The 16201-nt window shown below is 48.4% G+C and overlaps 1 protein-coding gene across 1 annotated transcript in view; it reads right to left on the bottom strand.

Annotated features, from left to right (window-relative positions):
* LGR4 (leucine rich repeat containing G protein-coupled receptor 4) overlaps nt 1–16201 on the bottom strand; it is a 248297-nt gene that overhangs the window by 12822 nt on the left and 219274 nt on the right. The window contains exons 7-13 of the mRNA XM_073573865.1: nt 11581–11649; nt 11399–11470; nt 10310–10381; nt 8937–9005; nt 6281–6352; nt 5489–5554; nt 5304–5375 (exon numbers count right to left, since the gene is read on the bottom strand). Of these exons, the coding sequence (XP_073429966.1) occupies nt 5304–5375; nt 5489–5554; nt 6281–6352; nt 8937–9005; nt 10310–10381; nt 11399–11470; nt 11581–11649 (492 nt within the window). The remainder of the gene's footprint in view (nt 1–5303; nt 5376–5488; nt 5555–6280; nt 6353–8936; nt 9006–10309; nt 10382–11398; nt 11471–11580; nt 11650–16201) is intronic.

Below are 16201 nucleotides of genomic sequence, written 5' to 3'. Positions count from 1 at the left end.
TTGCATCGGTCGTCACCACCAACCACTGTTCCGGGGGAAAGGGTTTCCCCTGGACAAGAGACGAGTCGCGAGTCCACCACCGGAGTGATTGTCGGACCAGCGGAGACAAATTGCACCGATGACTGAGGGATAGCAACCTTCTGTCCCATGCTGACAAGAGCGCATGCTGAAGCGGACGGAGATGGAACTGGGCAAACGGGATTGCCTCCATCGCCGCCACCATTCTGCCCAACACACTCATGCCGTACCGGATGGATCTGGAGCCTGGCTGTAGAAGGTTCCGTACCCCCTGTTTGATCTTTCGCGCTTTGTCCTGAGGGAGGATCACCAGCCCCCGGGAGGTGTTGAAAACCATGCCTAGGAATACAATTCTCTGGGCTGGAACCAAGGACGATTTGTTCCGATTGATCAACCAGCCTAGACGCGCCAGGGTATCCAGCGTGATACTGACATTCTCCTGGCACGCCTGAAAGGACGGCCCCTTTACCAAAAGGTCGTCCAGGTAAGGTAGTACCGTTATGCCCCGAGCATGCAGGATGGCCATAACCACCGCCATTATCTTCGTAAAGACTCTAGGAGCAGTGGCCAGACCGAAGGGCAGAGCAACAAATTGAAAATGTCGCCCTCCGATCGCAAAACGCAGGAACCTCTGGTGTGGAGGAAAAATCGGAATGTGCAGATATGCATCCTGCACATCGATCGAGGCCAGGAACTCCCCTGGATCCATGGCTGCAATGACCGAACGGAGGGATTCCATCCGGAACCGCCTGACTCTGATGAATTTGTTTAGGATTTTTAGATCTAATACTGGCCTTACTGTCCCGTCCTTTTTGGGGACCGAAAACAGGTTGGAGTAAAAACCTTGTGTCTCTTCGCTTTTCGGTACTGGGACAATGACCCCGTTGCGCTGTAGCGTCATTATGGCCTGTAACAAACTCTCCGCCTGCGACTCTGTTCCGGAAAGCCGGGAACGGAAGAATCGCCGTGGCGGGAGCCCGAGAAACTCTATCTTTGAGTTGACGATATCAATTCTGCCACCCAAGCGTCGCGTGCCACTGCGACCCAAACGTGGCTGAACTTTAGTAGGCGTCCGCCCACTCTGTCGTCCGAAGGTACTAAGCGCCTCGAGTCATTTTGCTGGAGGCTTTTGGGATCTGGCCCCCCTTGTTCTGGGCAAACGGCCTCGGCCTCTACCCAGCGGATTGGCTCTGTAAGAGATTTGCCTTTCCCTAATCTGACCATCATTTGCGGAGGTGGATGCTCTGGCCGAAGACCCCCTCCAGGGGTTACGAAAAGGCCGAAAACGCCTCTGTGTCTGCCTGAATGCTGGCCAAGTCCTCTGCTGCGGGAGGAAACTACTCCTCCCCCCTGTGGCTTCTGAGATAAGCTTATCAAGCTTCTCACCGAACAACCGATTGCCCTGAAACGGCAATGAGGTCAAGGACTTTTTGGAGATAGAATCCGCCTTCCACAATCTCAGCCATAATGCTCGCCTAATGGCGATCGCATTTGCTGCTGCCACCGCAGAACACTCGGCCGCGTCCAGAGAGGCGCTGACGAGAAAATCACTTGCCCCTAAGATCTGATTTGTCACCTCCAAGACCTCCGCAGGCAGGTCTCTGTCTTGGAGGGCATTCTGCAGAGCGTCCGCCCACGAAACCATGGCCTTAGCCACCCAAGTAGCCGCAAAGGAGGGGGCAAGGGCCGACCCCGCTGCCTCATACACCGAGCGGGCAAGCCCCTCTATAAGGCGATCAGTTGGGTCCTTGATAGAAGAACCGCTGGGTATCGACAATAGCGATCTTGACGCTAAACGAGATACCGGTGGGTCCACTACTGGCGACTCCACCCATCCCTTATGGAGTTCAGGAGGAAACGGATACTTAGCTTGCAGCGCTTTTTGCATTGCAAAACGCTTATCCGGGTGTTCCCTATGTTTCTGAACTAGCTCCTCGAACTCCGGATGCGTGGCAAACCTTCTATGCGGTCGCCTGGTCTTTTTGAAGGAGACCTTGTGACCTGAGGCCGTGGACACATCGTCCTCGATCTCTAAAGTCTGGTTGACTGCCTCAATGAGGCTGTCCACCGAGTCTTGGTATCCCAGGCTTTCTGGATTCCAGGCCTCCTCCTCGCCCTCATCCTGCTCGCTTCCTGAGCTCGGCGACGGGGAACGAGATACCCTAATACCCGCCACTGAAGCCCCAGAGGGTCCGGCCGACGGGGAACGAGCTCTTTTGCTATGAGCTTGTCTGGTGCTGGAGCGGCCTCTAACGGTCGGAGGGTCCTGAGATGTGGACGAGCTGTCTTCCGCTGGCAGACCACCATCCTTGTCCCTACCTGGGCCTTGGAGAGACTCAATTGCCTTTGTAAGGGATATCATAGAGTTTGATAAAGACACCGCCCATTCTGGAGGGTCCTGACCTCTGGGCTCTGCAACAATGGGGGGCTCCTGGGCTCGCTCCGACTCGCAGGCTTCACAAAATTTACCCGGCTGTGCTTTAGGCAGCCTGACCCCACAGGAAACGCAAACAGCGTATAGGAAAGAGTGAGCTTTCCCTTTGCCAGACATATTGCAAGGTAGGGTAGGAGGAGGAGGAGAACCCCTTCCTTGACTACTAGTGCGGCACTCGCAACGGGGATGCACTTACCCACCGGTAATGGCCCAACCTTGCGTCTCTTCCGTGCAGCGTTACCCGCCGGGGTACTCGCACTCCAGGAGATAGGGGGCGGCTTCCGGCCCCACTTCGGCGAGGAAATGCAAGGAGGGGGGCGGGAGGTCCCCGGTAACTGTGCGCGCCCGCCGCTCTCCGCCCCCGGAAGTTAGTGGGCGGGGCTTCCGGCTATCCCCGGAAGTCGGCGGGCGCGCGGACTCCGGACCTCCCCATACAGCGGGGACCATGGCCGCCCGCAGGTCTCTGGCCGCCCTCCACGTGCGGCGTTGGAGGGAGGGGGCGGGAGCTCCCCGGTCACTGTGCGCGCCCGCCGCTCTCCGCCCCCGGAAGTTAGTGAGCGGGGCTTCCGGCCATCCCCGGAAGTCGGCGGGCGGGCGCGCGGACTCCGGACCTCCCCATACAGCGGGGACCGTGGCCGCCCGCGGGGCTCTGGCCGCACTCCACGTGCGGCGTTGGAGGGAGGGGGCGGGAGCTCCCCGGTCACTGTGCGCGCCCGCCGCTCTCCGCCCCCGGAAGTCGGCGGGCGGGCGCGCGCTCACAGATCTCCTGCTTACCCACCGGGGGCAGCGCCGGGTGAGAGACGGACTACCTGGTCCCGGCCTGATCAACCAAAGGTGAGCCGGGCCGCCGAGGGGGCTCCACGGAGGTGCTTCTCAACCCCATCCCTGGGCAGGGAGGGGGAGGCTACTGAACCGCTCTCCGCTTCAATCCCTGGCTTACCTGCGCCTCCAACTCCACCCCTGGACTCACTACCTAGGGGTGGTAGGGGCATTTCCACGTTGCAGGAGAGAACAACGTGGAGGATCGCTCACACGTGCTCGCCCGTTGGGGACGATGGGGAAACCGCAATCCTCTTATCAGGATGCGTTGCCGCCTCTTTCAAAATAAAAAAGAAAAATAGTTGTCTGGGGAAAAGTCCCAGATGTGTCCCTCGGTGCGGGAGAGAAACACGTGGAGGGTTACTCACACGTGGTCGCCCGTTGATGATTTGGGGAGATCGGATCCTCTCTATAGGATCCGTCGCCCCTGTCTTATCTTCATAGAGAAAAAAAAAAAAAACCTAGTCTGGAGCTCCAGACTGCGTGTGCCTCCATCAGACACTAAGCAAAAAACTGAGTTACGCCCGGTCTGGGGGCGAGGGTGTATGCGGCGGAGGAGGAGCTAACTCTTTTTTTGTATACTTAGTGTCAGCCTCCAGACGGCAGAAGCACACACCCACAGTCTCTGTGTCCCCCACAGTCTCTGTGTCCCCCAATGAGACGAAGGAGAAAAATCTGCAACATGTGATTGTGGCTTTGGGAACACATACAGTCAGGTCCAGAAATATTTTGACAGTGACAAGTTCAGGCATTTCAGCTGTTTGTTAAAACATTCAAGATACACTTATATAATCAATATGGGTGTAAAGCAAAGACTCTCCGCTTTAATTTGAGGGTCTTCACATCCTAATGGGAGTAAAGAGTTAGCAATTACAGCTTTTTAATATGTAGCTGCCTCTTTTTCAAGTGATCAAATGTAACTGGATAATTATCTCAAAAGCTCTTTAAAAGGTCTTTTGCCTTGTTAATCAATTAAGCAGGTAAATGGGTTCTGGAGCTGATTCCAGGTATGGCATTTGCTTTTGGAAGCTGTTGCTGTGAAACCACAACATGCGGTCAAAGGGAGCTCTTATTGGAAGAGAAACAGACAATCATTAGGCTGTTAGGAATGGCCAAATCAACCGTTCTGGGAGGCGGGGTGCACTGGTGAGGTTGGACACTAAAAAGGCCTGGACGTTCACGGAGTACAACAATGGTGGATGATTGCAGAATCATTTCCATAGTGAAAAAAAAACCCTTCATTACAACATCCTCCTAAGTGAAGAACACTCTCCAGGAAGTATGTGTTTCATTATGTAATAAAGTCAAGACTTCACGAGAGCAAATACAGAGGGTTCATCACAAGGTGCAAACTGTTAAAGGGAATCTGTTACCTCAATTTTGGGCTATGACATGCGGCCACCGCCATCAGGGGCATATCTACAGCATTCTGTAATGCTGTAGATAAGCCCCCGATGTAACCTTAAAGATAAGAAAAAGGAGTTAGATTATACTCACCGGGGGGCGTGGTCTGGTGCGGTGGGTGTTGCAGTGCGGTCTGGCACCTCCCATCTTCTAGCGATGACGTCCTCCTCCTTGCTTCTGCCGCGGCTCCTGCGCAGGCGTACTTTATCTGTCCTGTTGAGGGCAGAGTAAAGTACTGCAGCGTGCAGGCGCTGGACCTCTCTGACCTTTCCCTATGCTGTAGATAAGCCCCTGATGGCGGTGGCCCATCTTATAGGCCAAAAAATAGGTGACAGATTCCCTTTAATTAGCCTTAAAAATAGAAAGTCCAAATTAGACTTTGCCAAAAAACATCTAAAGAAGCCACCCAGTTCTGGAAAAGCATTCTTTGAACAGATTAAATGAAAGTCAACCTGTGCTAGAATGATGGGAAGAAGGTATGAAGGCTTGGAACAGCGTGTGATCCAAAGCACACCACATCCTCTGTAAAACATGGTGGAGGCAGTATGATAGCATCCGCATGCATGGCTTCTAGTGATGAGAGAGTGTAGAAACCCTTAAGGAGAATAGTGGTATCTCGAGTACTCACAGTATGCGGAGGGAGGTCAGGCCTTGCAAAGACTCGTTTTGAACCTCTGTGATTTGATTGTGCTGCAGGGAACTATAAAAGAAAAAAAATGTCTATTAAAGAGAATTATAACCTCAGCTAAGAGAACGGTGGAACACATGATAAGAATATACATGGCCACATCATTCAGATCTATCGCTCCTTACACTTCTTCCAGCAAGCAGCAGCCCTTCAGTCCGGTCAGTGATGTAATCTCATTGTAGGAGAGGTCCCTGGAAGAAAAAATAAATGCATGGAAAGGAAGATCAAAGCAGAAGTTAAGGCCCCGTCTCACTAAGCAATCTCGGTAGCGAGATCGCTGCTGAGTCACAACTTTTGTGACGTAACAGCGATCTCACCAGCGAGATCGCTGTGTGTGACAGCGATCAGCGAGCGGCCCCCCTGCCGGTATCGTTGATCGCTGCAAGAAACCTCTGGACATTTCTTTGGTCGCTGGTCTCCCGCTGGCCAGCACGCATCGCTGTGTGTGACAGCGGGAGACCAACGATCAGGTGTAAAAAATAAAAAATATAGTTATTCTCACCTTCCGAAGTCCCGTTCAGCCATCCCGCCTCTCTCCACGCTCCGGTCCCAGTGATCCTTTGCACGAATGACCGCGAGACTTTGTTATCCCGCGAGACCGTGACATCTCGCGGTCATTCATGCAAAGGATCACTGGGACCGGAGCGTGGAGAGAGGCGGGATGACTGAACGCGACGTCGGAAGGTGAGAATAACTATATTTTTTATTTTGATTCTATTTTTTAGTGATGGCAAGCGATGCCGCGCGCTCGGCATCGCTGTGCTGATCGCTGGTGAAGCTGTCTGTGTGACAGCTCACCAGCGATCACATAGCGACTTACTAGCGATCCTGACACCTTGATATCGGTGTCGGGATCGCTGGTAAGTCGCTTAGTGAGACGGGGCCTTTAGAAGTAGCAGACCCAGATCTGGACTCACAGAGATCGCAGCATCTTCTGCTCCTGGCACAGGTTCAGTGGGACGCTTCTTATCTTGGTGCCTGTCAAGGTCCTGTACAACATAGAAGAAGTGAGATGTAGAGATTAGATAAGTGAGAAGGTGCAGATTGGAGGGCAGATGCAGATAACAGCAGCACCAATAGCTTAGCACAGTGCCAGCTGTCATTTTCACGACGGGGAAATAAACTTGTTCTTCACAGATATCTTTACATTACAGTCACATATAAAGCTGCATTAAAAAACACAGAAATATACTGGTTTCAAATAAAAGTTGAGAATTACAAGGGAAAATAGAAAAGTAAGTGTTCAATGTTGTGAAGTGCGCAGTCATTCATCTGTCAGTGCTGCGCATGCCGACAGGTCACATTAGAGGCCATCAGCCGCGCTCTTCTGTCGGTAGCAGCCTGTTATTTGCCAGATAGGAATTATTTTTTGGGGGCTGTAAATGTTGTGTTTTTCATTTTGTCCTGTACCTCTGTTCCAGAGATATGGCCTACTCCTTCCTGTATGTAAATCAGGTCTTTTAATTTTTATTTTTAAACCCAAGTGGGTGTGGTCTTGGCTACGGGAGTCTTAATGAGGACTATGCCTTTTAGTTGGCTAAAAAGAATACAATTATATACAGGGTGAAAAAGGGTTGTATTCCAAGAACAGAAATGGGCAGGTATGAAAAACAGATCATGCCACATTCAGAAGAACAGCGCTATTTATGCCAGTTAAAAAGACAAAGCAGTTACCGTTCATGGCAGCGTCTCTGTAAAGGCAACCCAGGATTAGCAAGGAGTCTGCTTTTTCTATACAAACAGTAGTACTGTCACGCATGATGTGTGTCTTGTTTTGCAGCTACATTCACCTGACTGGGGCTGAGCTGTAATACCAGTCACAACCCACGGACACACGGAATGCTGCTCCTGGAGAAAAATACTTTTTTTTCTAATTCTGGACAATTCATCTCATATTTCTCCTCCAGTCCCCTCTGTCCTTACACATTCCCCCCCCCCCTCTGCCTTTACAGTCATGGTGCGCAGGAGATGTCCACAAGAAGAAGAAAGTTCGTTCAGCACACCGGCATAAATGAAAAAAATTTTATTAGGCTAATATGCCATATTAAAATGCAAAAAACACCTGACGCGTTTCTGGTGCACAAAGGCACCCTTAGTCATAGCCCAAAGTGGTTCTCATTTGGATGCGATGCAAGCTCCCAGTCCTCCCTCTCCTGGTGCGCAGGAGAGTTAGTATTTAAAAGGATTCTGTCAGCACACAAGGACGGTTCAAACTAAGTCCCGCTACTTGGTGCTTTCTGGTGGGGCCAATCATTTATCTCACCGCCCCACCTGTATGTTTTCCATCTATCTCCATCTACTCTTTAATGGACATCTCTGGTTTCATAGAACCAAAGAAGCGAGGACATAGATCGAAAACAAGCAGGTGAGGTGGTGTATATAAAGGATTGGCCCTTCTATAGAGCACCGAGCGCCTGTGCTTGGTCGGATCAGTCATTCTGTGCAGAGTCCCTTTAAAGGGGAACCAGTTACCCGATTCATACAGAGAAAACAGTATGCGCCAAGAATCAGATTCTCAAAGCACAATTGCAGCCAGGTGTATTCTTCCCTGAAATGCTCAGGCATGTCAGACAAAACATGCTTTACAAATCTAGCGCTACTACAAGTGACTGACAGGTCTCTTGTGTAGCGCGCAACTTGTCAATCACCTGGGAAGAGCCTTCTGGGTGTGGAGCCAGACTACGCTAGTCTTCTGTAATAATGGATTTTTATGGATCTATAATTTTATCTGAAACGCCAAAGCAGTCCAGAAAAAAATAAAAATATATGCATGACTCTAATATTGCAGCCAAGCTCTGACTCATGCCACCCATGGTTGGGCAGGATGACTCAGGTGACAGGTTCCTGTTAGACCAGTCATTGAACATTAGTCAGAAGAAAACACTACAATGTGTGTGCTCTGGTCTGTCAGGACAGTGCTGATGGAAAACAGCTAGTGCAGCTTTGGATGTAACCAGAGAAGAGGCCGGATTGCATATTTAGGCCTAGATAAACAGCGAGCCTGAGCCTAGATCGTAAACGACGCAACAGCGATCCCGACAACGATACGACCTGGTCAGGATCGCTTGTGCGTCGCTACATGATTGCTGGTGAGCTCTCAAAAAGGCAGACTCACCAATGATGACGCTGGTATCCAAGGTAAATAGCAGGTAACTAAGCACGCACAGCGCTTAGTTACCCGCTGTTGACCTTGGATACCAGCTCCCAGCGCGAGCACGCTGGTATCCAGGGTACACAGCGGGTAACTAAGCCACGCGCGCGCTTAGTTACCCGCTATTTATCTTGGATACCAGCTCCCAGCGTCTGCTTACAGCGCTGGGAGCTCAGCGATGCGTGCTGGCCAGTGGGAGACCAACGATCAAAAAATGGCCCAGGACATTACTGCACGATCAGCGATACCCGGCGGGGGGCTGGTTACTGATGCGTGCCACACAGAGCGAAATCGCTGATGCGTCACAAAATCGGTGACTCATCAGCGATCTCGCTTAGTGTGAAGTACCCCTAAGAGATGAGCTGAGCTTACATGGTGGAGGAGAGAAACAAAACAAACCATAAAGAAAAATAAACACTCACAGACTCTCAAGATTAATGGTTCCCGTCAGGTTTGGAAACCACTGGATATCAGACGCCCCTCTGATCACCCTTGTGGAAAAAAAGGAGTCATTAGCAACAGCTTGACAATAAGACATATATAACTATGCAATTAGTAAACAGTAAAGGAAGATGTTTAGGGTTTACTGGTTGGAGCAATGGTTGTGGGGAAAAACAAGGTAATAGGTGCACGAGACATACGGACCGTCAGCGAGTCTATCCCATACTAGGAACGCTCTGGTTCAGATGACATGTTGTATCCAGTTTGATCATTCCCTGTGAGACTCATAAGCTGCCCAAATGAGGAGCATACTTATCTGTAAGAAGTGTGATGGCACCATACACGAGACATATGGACCAACAGGGAGTCTGCCCCATACTAGGAGCGCTCTAGTTCAGATGACATGTTGGGCCGCTTATGACTCTCACAGAGAATGGCCCGACTGGATACAAGTGAGGAGCATGCTCATGTGTAAGAAGTGTGATGACCCCATACACATGAGACTAATGGCAGCTGAACCCGCCGATAACAGGTTTGGCTGACAGACTAACATGGAGCCTCGGACAAATTGACTGTCAGGGGGAGTTACGGATCCGGCACATCCAATTTCAGACAGCCTGTCCTTCTGTTGTAAACCAGAGATCAGCCAGCACCAGGTAAGACTAGCAGCGGCTCTGCGACCACACAGGAGCAATCCAGTGTATGGGAGATAGACATGATACTTGCACCTTCCTATTCACCATCACTTCATTTTGAAAATGAGGAGTCAAAACAAATCGTTTAGTTTCCGTTCAGTACTAGAGACTCCATCTCCCGTTTTTTAGAGGTCTCTTGGAAAAAGGTTGAGCAAGAGACCTCCTATGCGCGCAGGACGCTGCATGCGACCGGCGTACCCTATATTTAGCGCTGGGTACGCTGGCCGTGTGCTGGTCTGCTTTTGCCGACGCATGCTCCCTTTTGGCGCTGCGCCGAGCGCACAAAAATGCAGCACGTTGCATTTGGCGCACGTCGGCGCAGCGCCAAGAGGGCGCATGCGCCGGCAAAAGCAGACCAGCGCACCCAACGCTAAATATAGGGTACGCCGGTCGCATGCAGTGTCATGCGCCCATAGGAGGAGCTGACCGGAGGAGGCACGGCCAGGGGCGGAGCTTAGCGGAGGCCCTGCGCCTCATAATGCAAGTCTGAAAGTAGCCTAAGCTTTCATTTTCATACAACTAGAAAATCCCTTTAACTCAACCTTTACAGAGGTCACGGAGTGACTATAAAGTACGCACTAGTAACAGAAGGCAGACCACCACGACTGGTCTAAGTATCTCACTTCACACGTCCTACTAGAGGGGAGACAAGTACTTACAAGAAGCGCAGGTCTGATAAGTTCTGGAAAGCCGAATTCCCAACGAAAGACAAGGGATTATCATACAGTTGTCTGAAAAAGAAAAAAAAATCCCTCAACTCAATAAGAATATAGGGCACGAGTCAGCAACCTGTGGCTCTTCAGCAGCAGAGACACCACAAACCCCAGAACGTCCTTTATTCTTTTTATCAGACAACGTTGAAATGTGACGTTTTACTACAGATCTTGACTACAGGTCCTGGTACAAGCTGTGCTGGCTTCAGCTCACCAATAAAGTATAGGCCAGTAAAGTATTGCTGGTGAGCTGACGCCAACACTGCTTGTACCATGACCTGTAGCCGAGATCTGTAGCCAGCGGCTCTACAGCTGTAGTAAAAAGTCACATTTCAGGGTCCTCTGATAAAAATAAAAAGAATCTATTTATAGAATTGCCTTGTAATGTATTCATTTCCTGTTCTGTCCAGATGTCACCGTATCCCAGAATTCCAAGCGGAGGAAGTTCACCGACCGCCATATTGGGACACCCAAGTGATGGGTGTCTAAATATGGAAACTGCAGCTGGTACCAACCTATTGCTCGGTACACGATCTATATGCCATACACACCACACACACTCACGCAGCCTCTTGCGCGGTACCACCAGCGTAACACCGTCGCACTGTGCCCCTGTCACACAGAAAACGGATAACCTCTTTTTTTTTTTTTTTTTTTTAATAATCCTTTAATTTGAAAGCTCAGTGGCTGAGATGTTTGATGAGCCATACAGGGGCCTGCATGGATAAAAGTCTACCCGCCAGCCTTTGGGGGCCATGCTGGGAGATAATGGCCAGTTTAGCTCTCTGGATATGTATTGAAAATACAAAAAACAAAAGTCTCATTTTAGAAAGGGTTAATATTTGGTGACAAATCTAGAGCTTAGATAGAATCAGGCAGGCTGCAGACATTATCTCGGAACTCCATGTGCGATAGTCTCATACCGCACTTGGCATGCATCAACTTTATTATGAAACACCAATTAAATATTAACCTAGAAAGTTGGCGGTAGGGGCCGAAGTCTGGGCAGGTTGTGCCCGCACCGCAGCTACTTACATGCTTTTTAGTAAAGGGTTTTTCTCAAAGGCTCCATCAGGAATGGTCGTAATAGAGTTGCTGTGGAAACCCCTAAAATGAACAAAAACATGGAAAGATTTTAGAGCTTGGCCATTACAAAGACTGCAGTCCCAACACTATCACACCGGCAGATGTCCCGCAGATCAGAGCGCAGTACTTACAGCTCCTTTAAATTGCTCAGTGACTTTATAACGTCAGGAAACTCCACAAGATTGTTGTAGTTCAGATCACTGAAATTATAGAAGAAAATTGACAATTAAGCTTTGAGCACCTACTGTTACAGAAGAAAACCCTCGCTGACACCCTGATATTAGAGGAGACTTTGGGCCTCGGTTAGCAGCCTACTCACAGGCTATGTTCACAGAATATCTTTGCTGCATTTTTTTTTTCCTAAAGAGTCAGTACCTGCACTCGTGGCAGTAAAAACGCTGTCTTCAGACACCCATTTACCAAGGGTGGATTACATGTGTGCTGGATGTACAGTACATGTTTGATAAAGGAAGTTAAACTAAGACCCTATAAAGATAATGAAAAAGGCTGTGGCTTTTCTTGCAGTGTTTTTACATTTTCTCATTGCTTTCTATGGTAGAAAAGACGCAGAATTGACATGCTTCAGATTTAAAAAACACTGCAGCTTTAAAATGCAGGCACAAAAAAAAAAGCCTAAACGACATCTCCACCCATGCTATTAAGATGGTTAACACTAATGAAGCCCGGTGACTCTCTCATGCCGAGTGTTCTCCATGAAAGGGTCACTGCCAAAGTCGCAGTGGTGGCAGCTGGACCTGCCAAGAACAAAGGGATCGGCAGTCCAAAAGTCAGATATGCCAGCTCCTCATCTCCCCTAACATTTTGTGGGGCGGGAGTTGGGTGCCCCAATACTAAGCAGTCAGCCAGGTCCACTGCTAGCGGCAATTTTGGTCTATGTTAGACTAATGTATATGTGTAAGTCCTAATAACATGGATAAAAAGGGAACACTGATCTTTAAAATGAGACGTCACCATGAGAAAATTACTCATCGTTTGAATCAGGTTCTTGTGTTAAATGCAAATTTTAAATATTTTTCCAAAGGGCATATACCGTATATATTTATTTTAAAACAGATCACATTTTGATTTATAAATAAAACACGCCATTTACATAAAACTAGAAATTTTAAAATTTTCACATTGGCCGCTGTTTTAACAGACTTCCTATTGTATCATCAAGTCCCACATGTACATAACCTCAGTAGTCAGATCCCGACCCCATCTTTTGTATTGAGCGTGTGCAAAGGGGATTGTGAAGGGAGGAGGAGCAGGGGAGGTGTGACATCCGCTATTGTGATTGGCTGAGCCTGTGTTATCAGCAGGGTACTGAGGAGTTATCAATCATTGTAATCCTACCTCTGATGGTAACAAAACTGGTGTAAAGCACAATGAGCAAGTCTGGCCCAGTGACAATTGGAAAATGAGAAGGGGAAAAAAAACCAAATGCATTTAAAAAAAAATTTTGGCAATGCTTTAAGACTGACCTGCCTTAATCATTTACCGATGATGGCTTCACTACATTGCTTGGGACAATAAATACAGTAAGTCAAACAGACAAAGTGCCGAAATACTAAATATATACTGAGCAGAAAAACAAAAAGGCATATTATTCTCCTACACATCCGCCTAAAACACAGGAACGGCTGGCGTGTAAATGAAAATCTGTGGTATCCTTTATCCCGTGGGTACACCACACTATTTGTCTTTCCGTCTTTAACTACTTCCTTCAGTGTACAGTTTATATCTGATCCGCAAAACAATGGCCAGGGGTCAGCTCAGTTCAGACCAGCGGCTTCACGTGATACATGGTAATGCAATAAAACTGGGGACGCACATTCTGGGAGGAAATACTTTACTGGGGGAAAAGAAGGGAAGGTGACTGAGCAGAGGCAAAAGGGGCAGAGCGGAGCAATCATTTATGTATGCAGCAGAGGGATGAAGCTCAGACAATGCAGGGATTGTGCGTCTGCGCGCGGATTAAGGAACTTTATTCAAACATAAATGTATTTTTCTTGTCTTTGTATCTAGTTTATGTTTACATCTTTGTCCCACCCACACAAAAGAAAAGGAAAAAACAAATAAAATAACACAACACTATCAATACTCTGTTATTCTTCCAAGACGCTTTGCTTACTCTTATTATCTGGCCTACTAATAAAGTGCAGTTTAAGAACTTCACCCATCCAGTTTCCATACATAAAAGACAGGGCATTTCTAGAATTTGTACAGTCCTTAGCAATACCTACCAGCAAAGTTAGCCTCTTAAATTTGGTGAACCTGATTTGGAATTTCTCAATTTCGTGTTAAATAGTGTTTACTTAAATCCATGTCATTTTGGCTAAAATATATTTTAGCAAATGGGTTTCATTTATAAAAAAGAAAAAATCAAAACCACCATTTATGCCTTCTGTAGCCATTATGTTGCAATGTCGACTACTTTCTGCAGGATAAGGTATAGGGTCGTCTGGCCTCATAGCCATGCGATACCCCTAATATAATATAGAATAGTAAAATCAGATCCACATCAGTGCATATGGCGTCCTCGGCGCGGAGGATCTCGCAAGGCGTCCTCGGCGCGGAGGATCTCGCAAGGCGTCCTCGGCGCGGAGGATCTCGCAAGGCGTCCTCGGCGCGGAGGATCTCGCAAGGCGTCCTCGGCGCGGAGGATCTCGCAAGGCGTCCTCCGTGTGGAGGAACGCGTGTGGCGTGTAGTCTCTGATCAGAATGGCACTGCCATGTTTACTGATCATATCCCACCAACTGTCTTATACCCTACTCCGCTGTGAGAATTTCTGCCTGGAGTGAACTGGAAGAGACGTGACTCTGGTTACATGGACTGAAAAAGGGATGAGCTTTTCTAGTTTCCAGAAGTTATTAATGTTGTGTATCCTCCATACAGCTTGGCTTCTGTGAGAAAATAGCAGTAATGGGGGCTGCGCAGGGTCAGGGAGGGAAGGAAAGGTAGATACCTTTATGTTAAGTCAAGAGGAACAAATGTACTTCAGCCTGACTGGTAAGGCCTCTTTCACACTTCAGTTTTTTTTGCATCAGTCAAAATCCGCCAAAAGGACGGATGCTGGATCTGTTTGAGAACTGATGACAACGGATGCCACCCATCCGTTTTTTTGACGGATCCGCAAAATTAAGAAGTTTAAAGGAATCGCAGCCTGGGAGAGGGAGAGAGAGGGAGGGAGGGAGGGAGGGGGAGAGGGAGAGAGGGAGAGGGAGAGGGAGAGAGGGAGAGGGAGAGAGGGAGAGAGGGAGAGAGAGAGAGAGAGAGAGAGAGAGGGGGGGAGGGGGAGAGGGAGAGGGAGGAGGGAGAGGGAGGAGGAGGAAGAGAGAGAGAGAGAGAGAGAGAGGAGGAGGAAGAGAGAGAGAGAGAGAGAGAGAGAGAGAGAGAGAGAGAGAGAGAGAGAGAGAGAGAGAGAGAGAGAGAGAGAGAGAGAGAGAGAGAGAGAGAGAGAGAGAGAGAGAGAGAGAGAGAGAGAGAGAGAGAGAGAGAGAGAATTTTTTTTGTCCGGCACCCAGAAAGAATTTCGGGTTAAATTAGTGTCTGGAGGATCCTCCAGAAAAAAAAAAAAACGTTACAAGCTCCGTTTTGAAATCTTTGAGGATGGTGACGGACAGCAACTTTTGGCGGATCCTCGAAAAAACCAGATGCAACGGACAGCAATTCGTCACAATCCGCCATTAATGAAAGTCAATGGAGAAAAAAACGGATCCTCAAAAGAAAAGTGTGAAAGTGTGAAAGAGGCCTAACACATACAACACGGAACTACTACTCTAGGACGCAGGCATGCTGATGGGGAAGCAAAGGCCACGTGCCAACATTTGGTTTGGATAAATCACAGGATAAGGTCTTCATTTCTTATACGGCACCAACATATTGTACAGCGCTGTACAGAAATTCACCAATCACACCAGCACCTGTCACTAATGGGGATCACAGTCTTATTTGTCTCTCATATATGCACATTAGGAACAATGTAATAGAACAATAATCTTATTAAGTATTCGCAATGGCAAGGTGGAATCACATTTTTTGGTGTGATTTAAAAGGGAAGCCATCAGAAAATGACCTATTGAAATCAGATTTTTGCGTTAACCTTTCCTCCCCTCCCACACAACTCTGTTACAATAATAAATTTTATTTATATAGCGCCGACATATTCCGCAGCACTTTACTTTTCAGAGGGGACTTGTACAGACAATAGACATTACATCATAACAATAATCACATAGATTATAACAAATACCAAGAGGAATGAGGGCCCTGCTCGCAAGCTTACAATCTATGAGGAAAAAAGGGAGACACGAAAGGTGGGTGGTAACAGTTGCCCTGATTGTATGGACCAGCCATAATGTTAAGTGTGTAACAGTACAGACACAGAGGGCTAATGGATGCATAAAGCATGTGGGAACATGATGCGGGAAACCTAGTTATGGTAAAACTTTTGGCTGTGCCACACAGGGATAGATTAGGTTAATGTGTTGAGGTGATAGGCCAGTCTGAATAAATGCGTTTTCAGGGCACGCTTAAAATTGTGGGGATTGGGGACTACTCGTATTGACCTGGAAAGTGCATTCCAAAGAATTGGCGCAGCACGTGTATAGTCTTGGAGACGGGAGTGGGAGGTTCTGATTATTGAGGATGCTAACCTCAGGTCATCAGCAGAACGGAGAGCGCGGGTAGGATGGTATACTGAAACAAGGGAGGAGATGTATGGTGGTGCTGAGCCATGAAGAGCTTTG

This window comes from Dendrobates tinctorius, unplaced genomic scaffold, assembly GCF_039654945.1.
Source record: "Dendrobates tinctorius isolate UK_male_01 unplaced genomic scaffold, ASM3965494v1 ptg000037l, whole genome shotgun sequence".
NCBI lineage: Eukaryota > Metazoa > Chordata > Amphibia > Anura > Dendrobatidae > Dendrobates > Dendrobates tinctorius.
Note: the sequence above shows the minus strand (reverse complement) of the source record. Positions and strands in the feature narration are given on the sequence as shown.